Source organism: Aphidius gifuensis, linkage group LG1 (genome assembly GCF_014905175.1).
Source record: "Aphidius gifuensis isolate YNYX2018 linkage group LG1, ASM1490517v1, whole genome shotgun sequence".
NCBI classification, from domain to species: Eukaryota; Metazoa; Arthropoda; class Insecta; order Hymenoptera; family Braconidae; genus Aphidius; species Aphidius gifuensis.
In genome coordinates this window covers 24308842-24324002 of record NC_057788.1, presented here as the reverse complement: position 1 = coordinate 24324002, position 15161 = coordinate 24308842, and the positions used below count along the sequence as shown (strand labels likewise).

Below are 15161 nucleotides of genomic sequence, written 5' to 3'. Positions count from 1 at the left end.
GTATAACAATCTAGATCACGCGTTATTTGAACATCGCATCATATTGTCTACGAGTTTAATATTATTTTTTTTTTCTTTTTAAATGTTGTATTTAATAAGAAACATCCTACGGTTATCGTAGCTTATTAAATTGTTTTTCTTTTCCATTTAAATTGTCGATACAACAATTTAAAATTGTGAGCAATCCAGTATTTAATTTGAATTATAATAATAAAAATAATAATCATAACAAAATACAATGCGTTGTTTAAATTTATTATTTTTTTAAAGACAAAATTTTTTAATTGTATCATTAAATATGTGCATGGCAAATTTTTAAAGAAACATAAATATATAATGGAATCATCACACTGAACATTATAATTTTTTTTTTTAAACTGGTTTCATTCATTTCAATTTTTTATTTGACATTATTTTGAATAGCACATTACCAAGTGACACTGTTGTTGTTGCTGTTGTTATTTTTTTACATTGAAATTTACTGGAAAAATTAATTACCAATAAACATTCAAGCAAAAGAAATTTAAAAAAAAAAAAAAAAAAAAGTAAAGTCACGATGATTGTCACACAATCATTCACACATACATTCCACACTCATGTATATTCAAATATATATATATATATAATCCGCATCATTTTGAAATTTAATAACGCTTGAAATATAGTCAACTTAAAAAAAAAAAAAAAAAAAACAATTTAGTGTTTTTTGTCACGAGGAAAAAAAAAAAAGTGTTTATATTGTTATTAATTTGTGTAAATTTGGAATTATTGTATTCATTTGTTAATATTTTGATTTGGAATATTTAAAAAATGGCGGTTAGCTCATTGATAAACCATTAGCAGCAAGTAGTCTTTCAACAGCAGCATTAATATCTCCAAATGTTGCAATAAGTGCTTGTAAATTAGCATCACGATTAACAAATCCCATTGCTGTTAATTGTTCAAGTTGTCCTCTATAACGTTCTTCTGGTGGTGTTTGATCTGTAGCAGTAGGAGTTGTACCACCACCAGCACCACCTGGATTAAGTGCCATTGTTGATACCATTCTTGCCATAAATTGTGAAAATTGATTATTTTGATCTGTTGTATTTGTTGATGGTGTTGTTGTTGTTGTTGGTGATTGTATATTTGTATTTTGTTGTGTTGTTGTACCAGTTGGTATTGTTGATGGTACACTAACTGATGGTGATGGTGGTACAGTCATACCCATACTACCAACAAGATCTGGTGCAACTGTACGTAATTGTTCCATTCCTTGTTGTATTTGCATTATTGCTGCAAGTGCATCTGGATTTGTCATAACATTTTGCATTTGTGGATTTTGCATTTGTTGTATAAATTGTGGTAACATTGTTCTCATTTGTTCTTCCATTTGTGGATTATTACGTAATAATGGATTTGATGATAATACACGTTCAGCAAAACCAGGATTATCAGCCATTGCATCAAGCATTGATCTAGTGTATGGTGCTGACATCATGTTACGCATTAATTGTGGATTTTCCATTATTTGTGACATTAATGCTGGCATACCAGCTGAATCAAGACCAAGACCACTTGTTGGTATACGTGGTGTTGTTGTTGCTGTTGGTGTTCCACTATCATTACCACCACTTCCTTGATTTGGATTCCATGGATTTGGTAATGGATCACGATTTTCTTGACCTTGTTGTGGATTTATTATTTCAGCATTATTACTATTATCAACTAATGCAGCAAATGGATTACGTTCATTTGCTGCTGCTGCTAACATTGGTTCTTGTATATCACGATACATACGATGCAATGCACTATGACCACCAGGAATACTTTCAAGATTTGAAAGGGCACGATCATGTGAACGCATTAATTCTTGTAGCATTGAAGGATTTCTTGCCAATTCCATTGTTTGTCTATAAAAAAAAATAAATATAGTTATATAAGTATATAAATATGTTAATTTTGAAAAATATTTAAATGTCAAAATAAATAATAATTACCTCAATAATTCTGGATTATTTAACATATGACTTATTTCAGGATTACGTTGCATAAGTTCTTGCATTTGTGGATTTGCTGAAACAAGCATACGAACATTGTCTGGATTATCCATGAGACTTTGAACTAATGGATTATCAAATACTTGACGCATTGTTTCTGGATTTGATAATAATTCACGTTGCATACGTTGTTGCATATCAGCAAAATTTGCTGAACCAAAACCAAGACTTTCCAAGTCAGGAAGTCCACCAATACCACCAAGACCAAATGGATTTGATCCAGTATTAGCTACAATAATATTTAAAAAAAATACATCAAATTACATTTACTTGGCTTTTTTTTTATATATTGAAGGTTAAATTAATCAAATCAATTTAAAAGTAGACTGTTAGTTAAGATGAAAAAAAAATAAGTATAATTAATGATAACTTACGTGGAGGTCTTGGTGCTGATTGACTCTCACTTGGTGATGATTGTGTTTCAGCTGTACGTGGTGTTTTAATAACTAAATGAACAGTTAAACCATCCTTGATATTATGTGTTCCAAGTGTTTCATTATCTTTTAGTATTTTACCAGCAAATATCAAACACAAAAGATCCGGCTGGGCATTAAATTTTTGTGATACAGCACTTTTAAACTAAAAAAAATAAAAAATATAAATAATGTAAATAATGAAAATTATAAAAAAACACCTCATTGAATTACAATGGATGATGAAATTAATGTAATCGGTGACATAAATGAATGACAACTGAAAGTTTGTCTGACGTGATTGGAATTTTCTTTTTTTTTTTTAATTCTTTTTCAGTCAATTATTTTATCAAAATAATTATTGATTTTCTTTGTAATACTTACATCTTTGATTGAAGCATTTTCTTCAATTTCAATGCTTTGTTTATCCTTTGGTGTTTTAATAAAAATTGTAATTTTTTTACTATCCTCCTGGCCTTCTGCCATCTTGGACTGACTGATGACTCGTTACTTTACGACTTCCCTCTTGCACATACACACACTACACACACTTATACACGATTTTATAATATTTTTTTTATTTTTTTATTTACTGTTCAGATATATTAGAGCAGTAAGACACTAGTTGCAAATAATAAATAAACAAATTATGAAACTTATAAAATTAATATAACCTTTTTTTGTCGTTTGATAAACCGAGGCGTCGTCAACGTAGCAAGATTTTTTTTTTCAATGATGAATTAAATCAGTTTAGACCGCTTTTCGGTAAATTTTTTTTTTTTATTATAATCAACTCTAGACACACATATATACATATAAAATTTATGTGCGCTATCTACGTTGTATTTAGGTGTATATAATAATTTACGTGTACAGCTATTGGGCCACGACAGACCATGGAACATTCGCGGTGTTTATTCAAGAATCAAGACTAGAAAAAAAAAATCAGCAATTGTCAGCAATGAGATAATCAACAAAATGGTTGACATTTTTTTTTTTTTTTGTTGTCATATGACGTCGACAAGATGGCGATGAAAGCGGGAGTTTTAAAAATTATTTTAGGGACATTTATGGAAAAAACAACAACATGATCATTATGTTTACTAATTTATTTATTAGTCAATTTGTTAATTAAATTAATATATAATTGTTTATTTTAATGAACAATTAAAGAACACATACCTATAACAAATAAATTTTAATGATTTATTATCAAGACAATTAACCATCAAGGTTATTGTGTGATAATATTTTTAATTGTTAATCATAAATTAAATTATTATTTTCATAGAAATAAAATACTTTTTTTTTTTTTGAACTCAACTCAGTGTAGATTATAGAATTAAAAAAAAAACACAAAAAAGAAATGTTGAATGTTGTACTAATTAATTTATCCTGGGCTTCTTGAAATCAGCACAGTCAATTTCGTAAATAATAACAGCTGAAAAATATTTAATGTATTAATTGTGTGTTATACCTAATTGTTAATTAAACAAAAATTATCAAAATGTTGAAAGATACATACAAGAAGAACAATTAAATTCATCAGGGCTAATGTCATCTTCCCTGCGTCTTTTTTTCCTGGTCTTTTTAAATTGATTGTCATCAGGAACAGCTGATAAATAATAATTCAGTTATTTAATTAAGCAATTAGTTCAATGGAAAAATTAAAATAACGACAAATGACATACCTGATGAGCAATTGAGTGATGATTTTAACTGAGAAAATTCAGTATTAATAACTATTGGTTGTTTGTTCATTTTGTTAACACTGTTTATAATTTAATGATAATTATATTGCTTAAATAAATAACATTGAAAGATGGAGTAATTAAATTATTTTATATCACAAAAATTTATTTATTTATGATAAAGGCACAATGGAAAATTTGTCTTCAACGTTACAAATTTTTAATGATAATTATTAACTTTTTATCGGTTGTCATTAAATTTTATAAACTGTTTATTTATCAGTGACTAATAAATATTTTTATTTAATAATAAATTCAAGTATTATTAACTGTCAATCACTGTCAAAGTGTCAAAAACGTGCTTCAAGCTTCAACTTGTATTGACCTGTTTATTTACAAAACTAGAAAACCTTCTTTTTTTTTTTTTGCAAAAAATTTTATTCATTTAAAGTTGGTAGTTTTGATTGTTAAGGTCAGTTTACAGTTTACTAGATGAAATTTAAAAATATATGTGTCTACAAGCCTTAAAAATAAGAAAAAGGATTAAAAAAAAATGAAAAAAAAAAGAACACAATTGAACACAATCACCAACAATAGTCCAGCTCCAATCTCTGGACTGTCAAGTATTCGAATAATGTTTTTGTTTTTAATTTTAAACTAATTAACAAAACTCAATAATGATTAAAAAAATTATCTGATAAATATTTGATTATTAATAAAATAATAAATACAATTTAAAAATCAATAATTATGATATCGGAGTAAAAAAATTTGTTAAGAGTTTGTGTTTTTATTTGGATCAGCAAAAGCAAGCAAAAGATCCGTCCTGTCAGAATAAAAGAGCTTGTAAGCATAGTGTGATTAATATTAAGGAAATTATTTTTTAATAAATATTTAAAATGGGAGATGATTCAAGTGTTCGTGTAGCTGTTCGGTGAGTATTATATATTTTTATTAATTTTTAATATCATCTTATCAATGTTTTTCTAAAAAAACAACAACAAGATTAAGATCAAGTTTTTTGTGTTATTGTCTTATAAATGACTCAAAATAAATAATAGTTATTAAAATCAGTCTTGCATAAAATAATTCAAGGCCATTTATATTTTTTTTTTTTTATAATTCAAATATTTCTTATGAATTTTAAATATTGTGTATTAATGCGTCAATGTCTTATTGATTTTCTCTCATCTATTTTTTTTTTTTTTTTTGTGACAACAGTTTTATTAAAATAAAAAAAAAAAATAGAGGGTTTATTTAAAAATGTAGGACATTGAATAGAAGAAAAGTATTAAACTTTCATGACTCATTGGTAAAGTCAAGTTTTGTCAACTAATATCATAAATGGTATTACAAATTATATAAAAAAATAAAAAAAATAAAAAATTCAACTTTCACCAAACACTGGCTGTTTCGTGGGTAGATCGACCGGTATGTCTACAGATGAAAATATTATTATTTTCTATTGAATAAATAAATAAATAAACAACAAGAATAAATCAACAACAAACAATGCATTGTTTAAAAAAAAAGAAAACATCTCAAAATAATTTTTATTGTTTCCTTTTATTGTCAGTTGATATCCATAAACCCAACACTTGCTGAGTTTAAATTATCATGACGATGTCATCACAACTTGCCTTGCAGATAATTCTTGAATACACAGTTTATATTTAAACATTCATTTATAATATACACTCAAGATTGTTGGTTTTGCATAATATTTTTTATTCACTTGCGTAGGCATTGAGTAGATAATTAAATGTATCTAATTTTTCTTTTTTTTTATTTCATAAAATATGCCATTACCTTTTTTATTTTTATTTATTTTTTTATTTTATTCTTGCATGTTTTTATTTGATAATTTATTCATTCAACACCTCCACAATTATTATTTTTATTTTTAACAAAAAGAATCTTTTTTTTTTACCTCGTCATCATTAAACCATTATTAGAAATTTAAAAAGAAAATTACCAAGAAAGTAGGTAGTTATTTGTTGCTATGAAGACTAAAATCATTGACCTGAAATATGTTTTTTTTTTTTTTTTCGTTAATATAATTTAATAATATATATATATATATGTATGTATATTGATTTGACGTCATTGAATAAAATTACAGAATTCGGCCTCAAGTGGCACGTGAATTGATTGACATGTGCCGAATTTGTACTCAAGTACCACCAGGAGAACCACAAGTATTTCTTGGACCAGATAAAGCATTTACTTATGATTATGTATTTGATACGGGTATTGGACAAAATGATATTTATGATGATTGTGTTGCAAGACTTATTGAGGGTGCACTTGATGGATATAATGCAACAGTACTTGCATATGGACAAACTGGATCTGGTAAAACATATACAATGGGTACTGGTTTTGATGTTGAAGTTGATGATTCAATTATTGGTATTATACCAAGAGCAATTAAACATTTATTTGATGGTATTTGTGATAAACAAAATAGAGCTAGAGAACGTGCGCAGATGCCACCTGAATTCAAGGTCAGTGTCGGCATAATACTATATACAATAATTATTGAACGAAAAAAAAAAAAAAAAAAACAAATATTAAATAATGATTAACTTGGTCACTATATATTATTGAGTAGCTGATTTTTAATTTTCAATAAATATTTACAGATAACAGCACAATTTTTAGAACTCTACAATGAAGATTTAAAGGATTTATTAGAACCTGGTGGTCCTCGAGGTGGTGCAAGAATACATGAAGATACTGGTGGTAATATTCATTTAGCTGGTGTTGAACCAAGAATAGTAACAAGTCCTGAACAAGCATTAGAATATCTTAGATTAGGTGCATTATCAAGAACAACTGGTTCAACACAAATGAATACTCAATCATCACGTTCACATGCAATATTTACATTATTTATAAAACAACAACGTTGTATTAAAATTGAAGATCCAGATGCTGATGTTGATACAAGTGAACCAACAAATGAATTTGAAACATTAACAGCTAAATTTCATTTTGTTGATTTAGCTGGTTCTGAACGTTTAAAACGTACTGGTGCAACTGGTGAAAGAGCTAAAGAGGGTATATCAATAAATTGTGGTTTACTTGCACTTGGTAATGTTATATCAGCTCTTGGTGATAAAAATAAAAAAGCCCTACATGTGCCTTATCGTGATTCAAAATTAACACGTTTATTACAAGATTCACTTGGTGGTAATTCACAAACAGTTATGATTGCTTGTGTATCACCAAGTGATCGTGATTTTATGGAAACATTAAGTACACTTAAATATGCTAATCGTGCAAGAAATATTAAAAATAAAGTTACAATTAATCAAGATAAAAGTTCACGTACAATAATATCATTAAAACGTGAAATACAACAATTACAAATTGAATTATTAGAATATAGACAGGGTAAACGTGTTGTTGGTGAGGATGGTGTTAATGATGCATGGCATGAAAATCAAATGCTTAATAGTGAATTACAAAGTTTAAAAACACGTGTTAAAGCATTATCAGAAACAGTTGAAGCATTAACAGCTAAAAATTCATTATTATTAGCTGAAAAAGCATCTGGTCAATGGTTATCAACAAGTTTAAATGCCAATGGTAATGAGGATGTATCAAGTCTTGTACTTGGTTATGTACAAGAAATTGAAGAATTACGTGCACGTTTACTTGAAGCTGAAGCAATGTATCAACAATTAAAAAAACGTCAAATTCAAGTACAATCTGTTAACAATACATATGTTAGTGGAATTGATTCAACATCATTTATTCAAAATGATACAAATTCTGTACTTGTTGATGCTAAAAAAGAATTACAAAAAGAATTAAATACACTTGCTGCATTAAAAGAACAACAAAGTATGTCTATGAGTATGAATATGACTACAAGTATTAATAATAAAAATATAAATAATAATATAACTAATAATAATAATACAAATAATAATAGAGAAGATGATGATGATGATATTGATAATACTGAAAATGGACAAGAATCATTGAGTGAAGATGATGATTCAGGTGGTGATGATGATGATGATGATGATTCTGATAGAAAAGATAGAGAAGAAGAAGAAGAAACTGAAGAACAAGCAGCAATAAGACGTGAACTTGAAGCAATAACAACTGATATTGATGTTAGACAACGTTTAATACAAGAACTTGAATTATCACATCGTCGTTTACAAACAATGAAACAACATTATGAAGATAAATTAACACAATTACAAGCTAGAATAAAAGATACACAAGAAGAAAGAGATAAAGTATTATCATCACTTGTACAAAATTCATCACCATTAACTGAAAAAGTTAAAAAATTACGTGATGAATATGAAAAAAAAATATCATCAATGCAAAAAGAAATGCGTTTATTACAATCAGCTAAAAAAGAACATGCTAGATTGTTAAAAAATCAATCACAAAGTGAAAATAGATTACGTGGTTTAAGAAATGAATTGAGTGAAATGAAACGAGCTAAAGTAAAATTATTAAATAAAATGAAAGAAGAATCAAAAAGACATAAAGAAAATGAATTACGTAGAAATCGTGAAATTGCACAATTAAGAAAAGAAAGTAGAAAAAATGCAAATATGATACGTACACTTGAAGCTGATAAAAAAATTAAAGAAGTTGTATTAAGAAGAAAACAAGAAGAAGTTACAGCATTAAGAAAACGTGATCGTGGTTTAAGTCAAAAAGTTGCTGGTCGTACAATTATTAAACCAATAAATCCAAAAGCATTAAAATATAAATGGCAAGCATTTGAAAAAATAATAACAAAACAATCACTTGCTAAACAAGCTGTTGCTGAAACTGAAAGAGAAATGGAAAAATTATTAATTGAACGTGAAGAACTTGGTAAAGATTTAGAAAGATTACAAAAACATCGTACAATTGTTGAAACAACAGGAGGTGATACTATTGAAATTGATGAAGATATTGATAATTATAAAAGTAAAATAAGTTATGTACAAGATAGTATTGCTGAGTGTCAAAGAGACATGGTAGAAATTGGTGATTGTGATGTTGAAGGTGAACCTGGTATTGAAGCACTTATTGCTGCTGTTAAAACAATTGATGAAGCACAATTTTTATTACAAAAAATGCTTACATTTACTGTTGAACAAAGTTGTTCTGCAGCACAAAAACAACTTGAAGTTAGAGATATGGAATCAAGACTAATTGAAGTTGCACAAGAGAGTGATGTACAACATCAATTATTAGAACATGTATTACGTAATCGTGATATTTTAGATATTTCAAATAATCAAAATACAATGGCCTATAGTCCACCAAGTTCTCGTAGTTCATCACCTGATAATAGTGAAACTTATAATCAACTTACACTCAATGAATCAAAACAAAGAAGTAATAAAGTAAGAAGAAGAACAACACAACCCCAAGAACTTCTTTATGGTGTTAGTATGGCCTCAGATAATTTAAAAGTTGAAGAACAAAATCAACATCAAAATCATCCATTAACTAGGGTACCCAGTGCCCCAGGAAGTCTTAGGTAATAAAATATTTTTTATTCATTTAACTTATTAAACAATTCTTTCTTATTTTGTATTTTTTTTTTTTGTTTCTGATTTTACAGAGGTTTGCTATTTGGTCGAGGTCAAAATACAAGTGGAACAGCTGGTGGTATATCACCAGTACTCAGTCGACGTGATAGCACATCACCAAAATTACCTCGTCGTTCGTTATATCCATCAGGACCACCCGGAGGATACAATGGTTCCATGTGAGTCCCATTCTTCCGGCTCGTTATTTATTTCATTCTCATTTACTCGTTCATTGATATATTTATCAATTATTATTATTTAGCATGACATCTTCACAAATACACACACTTGTTTGTTTTTATTTTGTAATATTATTATTATTTATAAAAAAAAAGGAAAAAAAGAAAACACACACAGCCAATTTGGTACTTGCAATTAATTTTCATTCACTTACTTTTTTAATTATTATTTATTTATTTATTTATATTATTACTTGGGAATAAATAGCACGTATTATTTTACGCACCGAAATAATTTTTTTACACACAATCAATATGTTGTATATACACAATTTAAAAAAAAAAAGATATTTCTTTATTAACTTAACAAATATAAATGTTTTATGTAAAAAAAAAAAAAATTTATATATATATAGGTATATATAATTATTATTCTATAGAGTATTATGTATTCAAGTTTATTTTGTATATTTATAGAAAGATAAAATGAATAAATGTGTGTTGCAATAAAAAATAGATTTAAAAAAAAATTAATAAATTTTTAATAATAATTACTAAAATCAAGAAAAAAAAATATTTAAAAGTTGCATTTGTTATTAACATTTAGATTATTAACTCACTTTGCATGCTAAAAAATTAAAAAAAAAAAAAAAAAAAACTATTATTCCCACTGACTGACTAACAAATGTGTAACAAAAATCGACTCAATAAAATAGGGAACAACTTGCGCAAATGGATGCACCATCACCACCAGGATCACCGACAATTTATCGTCGTTTCAACAGTCGAGAGGAGAATGTATTTTCAAGGTTGACTGCTGCAAAAGCAGTACCAGTAGATCCACAACCAACAAAAGGAGTAATTTCTCAATATCCTGGCAAGGTAATTGTAAATTAATTAATTATATATTAATTAATTTATATAGTTTATAAATTACAATATTTTTTACAGACACAGCCACGTGCACCATTACAATGTACTCATATTGCTGAGGGACATAGTAAAGCAGTTTTGGCAATTGATTCAACAGAAGATTTGTTATTTAGTGGTTCAAAAGATCGTACTGTAAAAGTATGGGATCTTGGAACTGGTCTAGAAAATATGACACTAACTGGTCATCCAAATAATGTTGTTGCTGTTAAATATTCATTGAAGAATCATTTATTATTTAGTGTATCAGCAGCATATGTTAAAGTATGGGATTTACGTTCTGGTAATAATTGTGTTAAAACATTATTTTCATCTGGTCAATCACAAAATGGTTCATTATCACTAACAACAACAGCAAGAACACTTCAATTACCGGTTGGTGAAATGGCTATAAATGATTTATCATTGAGTTTAGATGAACAAGAGCTATATACTGCTGCTGTTGATAAAATAACTGTTTGGGATTTGCGAAAATTAGCATGTGTTAGACGTTTAAGTACACCGCATACTGCGGCTGTTATGTGTCTTTCTGCTGCTGAAGATGGTCGTGTTATAACTGGCAGTAAAGATCATTTAATATCACTTGTTGATGCAAGTTCATCTGGACAATCAGTGAGCTTGGCTCCACCACATTATGATGGTGTCCAGTGTCTTGCGACAATTGGTTCAATGTTATTTTCAGGTAAATTAATTTATTTAAAATTGTATAAATGGAATGATTAATTATTGATTGTTGAAACGATGTAGGTTCTCGTGATATGTGTATAAAACGTTGGGATCTTAATAGAATGGAACTTATTCAATCATTAAATAATGCTCATAAAGATTGGATTTTGGGTCTTTGTACAATAAATGAAGGTTCAATAATGGTATCAGGTTGTCGTGGTGGAATGCTCAGAGCATGGACAGTACCAAGTGAATTATCTGGTGAATGTTCACTTATTGGTGAAGTTAGAGCACATGGATCAGCAATAAATGCTGTTATTACAAATCAACAGCATATATTCACAGCCAGCAAGTTAGTATTTTTTTTATTTTACATTAACTTATTAATTATTTTCTAGTATACAAATTAGCAAATTATTATAATATAAAATTTAACCTGATAGTTTTTAATTTATTTATCAAAATTATAAATAATTAATTTACTCTTTTTTTTTGTTATCAATTTGGAATATTAATTGCAGCTCGGGTGAAGTGAAACTATGGCGAATCCCTGATCCATATCACACAATGTCAATGTCCACTATTTCCATCTGATTAATTTTATTATTATTATTGTTGTTATTCATCAGCTTCTTCTTGTTTTTATTATTTTATATTTATTTGTATTTTACTATTATTATTTTGCTAATCATTTATAATTTTTGTGCTGTCTGTTCACGTATCATGTTTTTTTTTCTTCCTTTGCATGGATTAATACAACAATTTGGTATCAGCGATGGAACTGTTAGACTGTGGAGTTATTCCAAGAGGGAACATCGTACATTTCAACGAAGTAATTCATTAAAGTGCTAACATACAGCTCAACATTCCGATGTAACAACATTTGAGTATTTAATTTAATGATAATTTAATCAATAGAACAATATTTTTTATAGAATGACAAATTATAGTGCTAAATGAAAAAAAAACAAATAATAGCAATTAATGAAAAATCAAATAATTTTACAAATTTTAATAACCAATTTTAAAGCCTTGACAAAACAAACAAAATAATAATTAAATGTGTCAAATTAATTTCAATCAATTATCGATCAAATTATATTATATAATTTTTTTTTTTTTACTCATAAAACTTTTTAGTATTTTAATCAACTTGAATTAAATATTTTTTACCATTCCATCAGTTTTTTTTTTTTGTATTTTTTATTTATTTATTATATAACATACTTTGTCTGCTTTTAGAATTTTTTTTTTTTTTAATTTTGTATATACAAAAATAATATGAATGCTTTTGAACGAAATCTATACAGCCAAAAAGAAAGAAAAAAAAATAAAGAAAACTTAAGCCAGAAAAAATAATTGAAAATGAAAATAATATCTGTAATAAAATGTTTGTGAAAGTTTGGCTTTATCTAGCATTCATTAAACTATTAAATGAAAAATGGTTAATATTATAATATTTATTAACAGTACAAACAATAATAATTGATTAATACTGTACAGTCGTAGATTATTCATCGTTGCATTTTTAATGTAGAATTGTCAAGGCTGATTATTAAGTTTTCTTCTGTGAATAAAAATAAAAAAAACAAAATTAAAATATATATATATATACCAATGAGTCAATGATTTTATTGTTATTTTTAAAACATATACCTCTTTTTCTTTTTGTGAGCTGAGAGTGATTCTTGACCACTGTCATCTTCACTATCTTCAGATTGACTACTTGATGAACTACTTGATGAACTACTTGATGAACCACTTGATGAATCACTAGCAACACCAGTACCTTCTTTAACATCAATTTTATCTGCTAATGCTGCTAATTCTGGTTCTTTAACTCTCAATACTTTAAGCCATTTTCTTGATAACTTTGGTCGTCCACGTACCTTTTAAATATTAAAAAATATAAATATACAATTGTAATTGTATGTTAAAAAATATTAAAAAAAAAAAAGCTTACAGTTTTATGCCAAACAACTGGAAAATTAGTTCGTGAACAAAAATTTTGAGTAACAGCAATAGTATCATCAAGATTTAATACAACATGCCACCAACCACCAGGTACAAATACAGTTTCACCAGGTCCCTGAAGAATTTCAATTGGAAGACAATTTTGTGGCCATGTTGGTAATTTTGTACGTGGATAAATAACATTAAACCATGTTATTGCTTCATCACGTTGTTTTCCACCTTCACTACTATTTACTTTGAGTAACTCACGTGGTGTATGAGTTGGAAAAAGGCACCATCGTTTATGACCAGATATAAGAGCATTCCATGCACTAGTACCAAGTGGATCAATATGTATACCAGTACCTTAAATTAAATAAATAAATAATAATTAATAACTTAAAACACACATATAGGTATATGTATATTGTCAATATTAAAAATAAAGCAATAATTTACCAGATCTTCCTGGTCCCATGACAAACCAACGATATGGTGGTCGTCTATGTTCACCAGCATGTTGAAATAAATCATCACGAAAATATTTTGGTATTGTATAATCTTCAAGTAATTTTTTTCTACGTGGATGTTCACCAAATGAACTATCAAATATGTAAAGTGGTGAATCATCATCATTATTCAGCATATACTGTACATAGTATTTCATTTTCATTTTAACACTATAGCCCTCATTGTCTTCACCGCATTTAAATTTTTGATTACGATATTTTTTGGCTAATCTCTGTTTAAATTATTTAAATTATTTTTAATATTATAAAAGAGAGAGATAGAGAGATAGACAAATAGTTGAGAAAATAGAAAGAGGGAGAGAGAGAGAGAAAAATAGAGTGAAGAAAAATAGTGTTAATTCAATAATAAATAAATAAAAATAATAATTAACCTCTACTGTCCATTTATATTGGGCTTTCCATTCACGTTGAACACCTTGAATTATCACAGGTTTATAGGGTTGCTCATAATCAGCTATAAATTGAGCATTTGATGTTTTGTACTCATCAATTCGATCAACATTGTCAACAAATTTAGTAAATTTATAAAATTTTTTCATGTAACCATGTTGAGTCCAGGATGCTTTATCAGCAAGTTCTATAAATTAAATATATTTATAAAAAAATTAAACTATTATTAATCAAATTAATAAATTAATTATATAAATAATATAAAATTATTTTTAGTTTAAATATATAAAGGTTATAATTACCAGGTCTTGCTTTTTTCTTAACTTCTTTTATACGTTTTCTTGCACGATGATCCATTTTTAATTCTTCCGACATGGCAGTAATTGTTTATTGAAATATTTGTTAATAATAATACTAGTATAAATTGTATGTATTTACAACAATATAAATTTGATGATAAAGTTTATTAAAAAAAATAATACACGTACGAAAAAAAAAAAAAAAAAAAAAAGTCTATTAACTGTAACAAATGATTCAAATGATTACCATCAGGTGTCAGGATTTATCGGTGTCACACACACATATGCGAGTAAAATGCAAGCCCCCACCCCATCCCCCACTTAATTTAATTACACAATAATTAATTTATCATAAAAAACAAATCAATTTTAGTTCCGTTCATTTCAAGTTCTATAAACTCATTAAAAATAGTATACGTACTGTTTCTTTTTGTTTTAATAAATTACTATTGAATTAAAATCTCATGATTCAAATGATTGATGATAAATGATCATCAATTAGCATGATAA

The 15161-nt window shown here is 27.2% G+C and overlaps 3 protein-coding genes and 1 long non-coding RNA gene across 5 annotated transcripts; 1 reads left to right on the top strand and 3 right to left on the bottom strand.

Annotated features, from left to right (window-relative positions):
* Positions 1 to 64: 64 nt before the first annotated feature.
* Positions 65 to 3410, bottom strand: LOC122855663 (ubiquilin-1). The gene is made up of 4 exons (XM_044157207.1): positions 2837 to 3410; positions 2414 to 2618; positions 1980 to 2268; positions 65 to 1892 (listed from the first exon to the last, which is right to left on the bottom strand). The coding sequence occupies exons 1-4, from the start codon at positions 2936 to 2938 to the stop codon at positions 818 to 820; spliced, it is 1671 nt and encodes a 556-aa protein (XP_044013142.1). The 5' UTR covers positions 2939 to 3410; the 3' UTR covers positions 65 to 817.
* A 136-nt stretch (positions 3411 to 3546) lies between these two features.
* LOC122856345 lies at positions 3547 to 4547 on the bottom strand. Its single transcript, XR_006374137.1, has 3 exons — positions 4144 to 4547; positions 3978 to 4067; positions 3547 to 3893 (listed from the first exon to the last, which is right to left on the bottom strand). It is a non-coding gene; the product is annotated as an uncharacterized LOC122856345 (long non-coding RNA).
* A 166-nt stretch (positions 4548 to 4713) lies between these two features.
* Positions 4714 to 12819, top strand: LOC122855241 (kinesin-like protein KIF21A). Of its 2 annotated transcripts, none has more exons than XM_044156468.1 (8): positions 4714 to 5077; positions 6266 to 6650; positions 6789 to 9652; positions 9737 to 9883; positions 10600 to 10765; positions 10835 to 11495; positions 11561 to 11831; positions 12001 to 12819. In XM_044156468.1, the coding sequence occupies exons 1-8, from the start codon at positions 5043 to 5045 to the stop codon at positions 12071 to 12073; spliced, it is 4602 nt and encodes a 1533-aa protein (XP_044012403.1). In that variant the 5' UTR covers positions 4714 to 5042; the 3' UTR covers positions 12074 to 12819. The 2 variants fall into 2 exon arrangements, with proteins under 2 accessions (XP_044012403.1, XP_044012394.1); XM_044156459.1 differs by having other exon boundaries at positions 12253 to 12363.
* Positions 12715 to 14891, bottom strand: LOC122855896 (bifunctional arginine demethylase and lysyl-hydroxylase PSR). Its single transcript, XM_044157577.1, has 6 exons — positions 14655 to 14891; positions 14334 to 14539; positions 13892 to 14174; positions 13443 to 13798; positions 13136 to 13368; positions 12715 to 13046 (listed from the first exon to the last, which is right to left on the bottom strand). Exons 1-6 carry the CDS (start codon positions 14725 to 14727, stop codon positions 13022 to 13024), a joined length of 1176 nt encoding a protein of 391 aa, XP_044013512.1. The 5' UTR covers positions 14728 to 14891; the 3' UTR covers positions 12715 to 13021.
* Between the last annotated feature and the right edge of the window lie 270 nt (positions 14892 to 15161).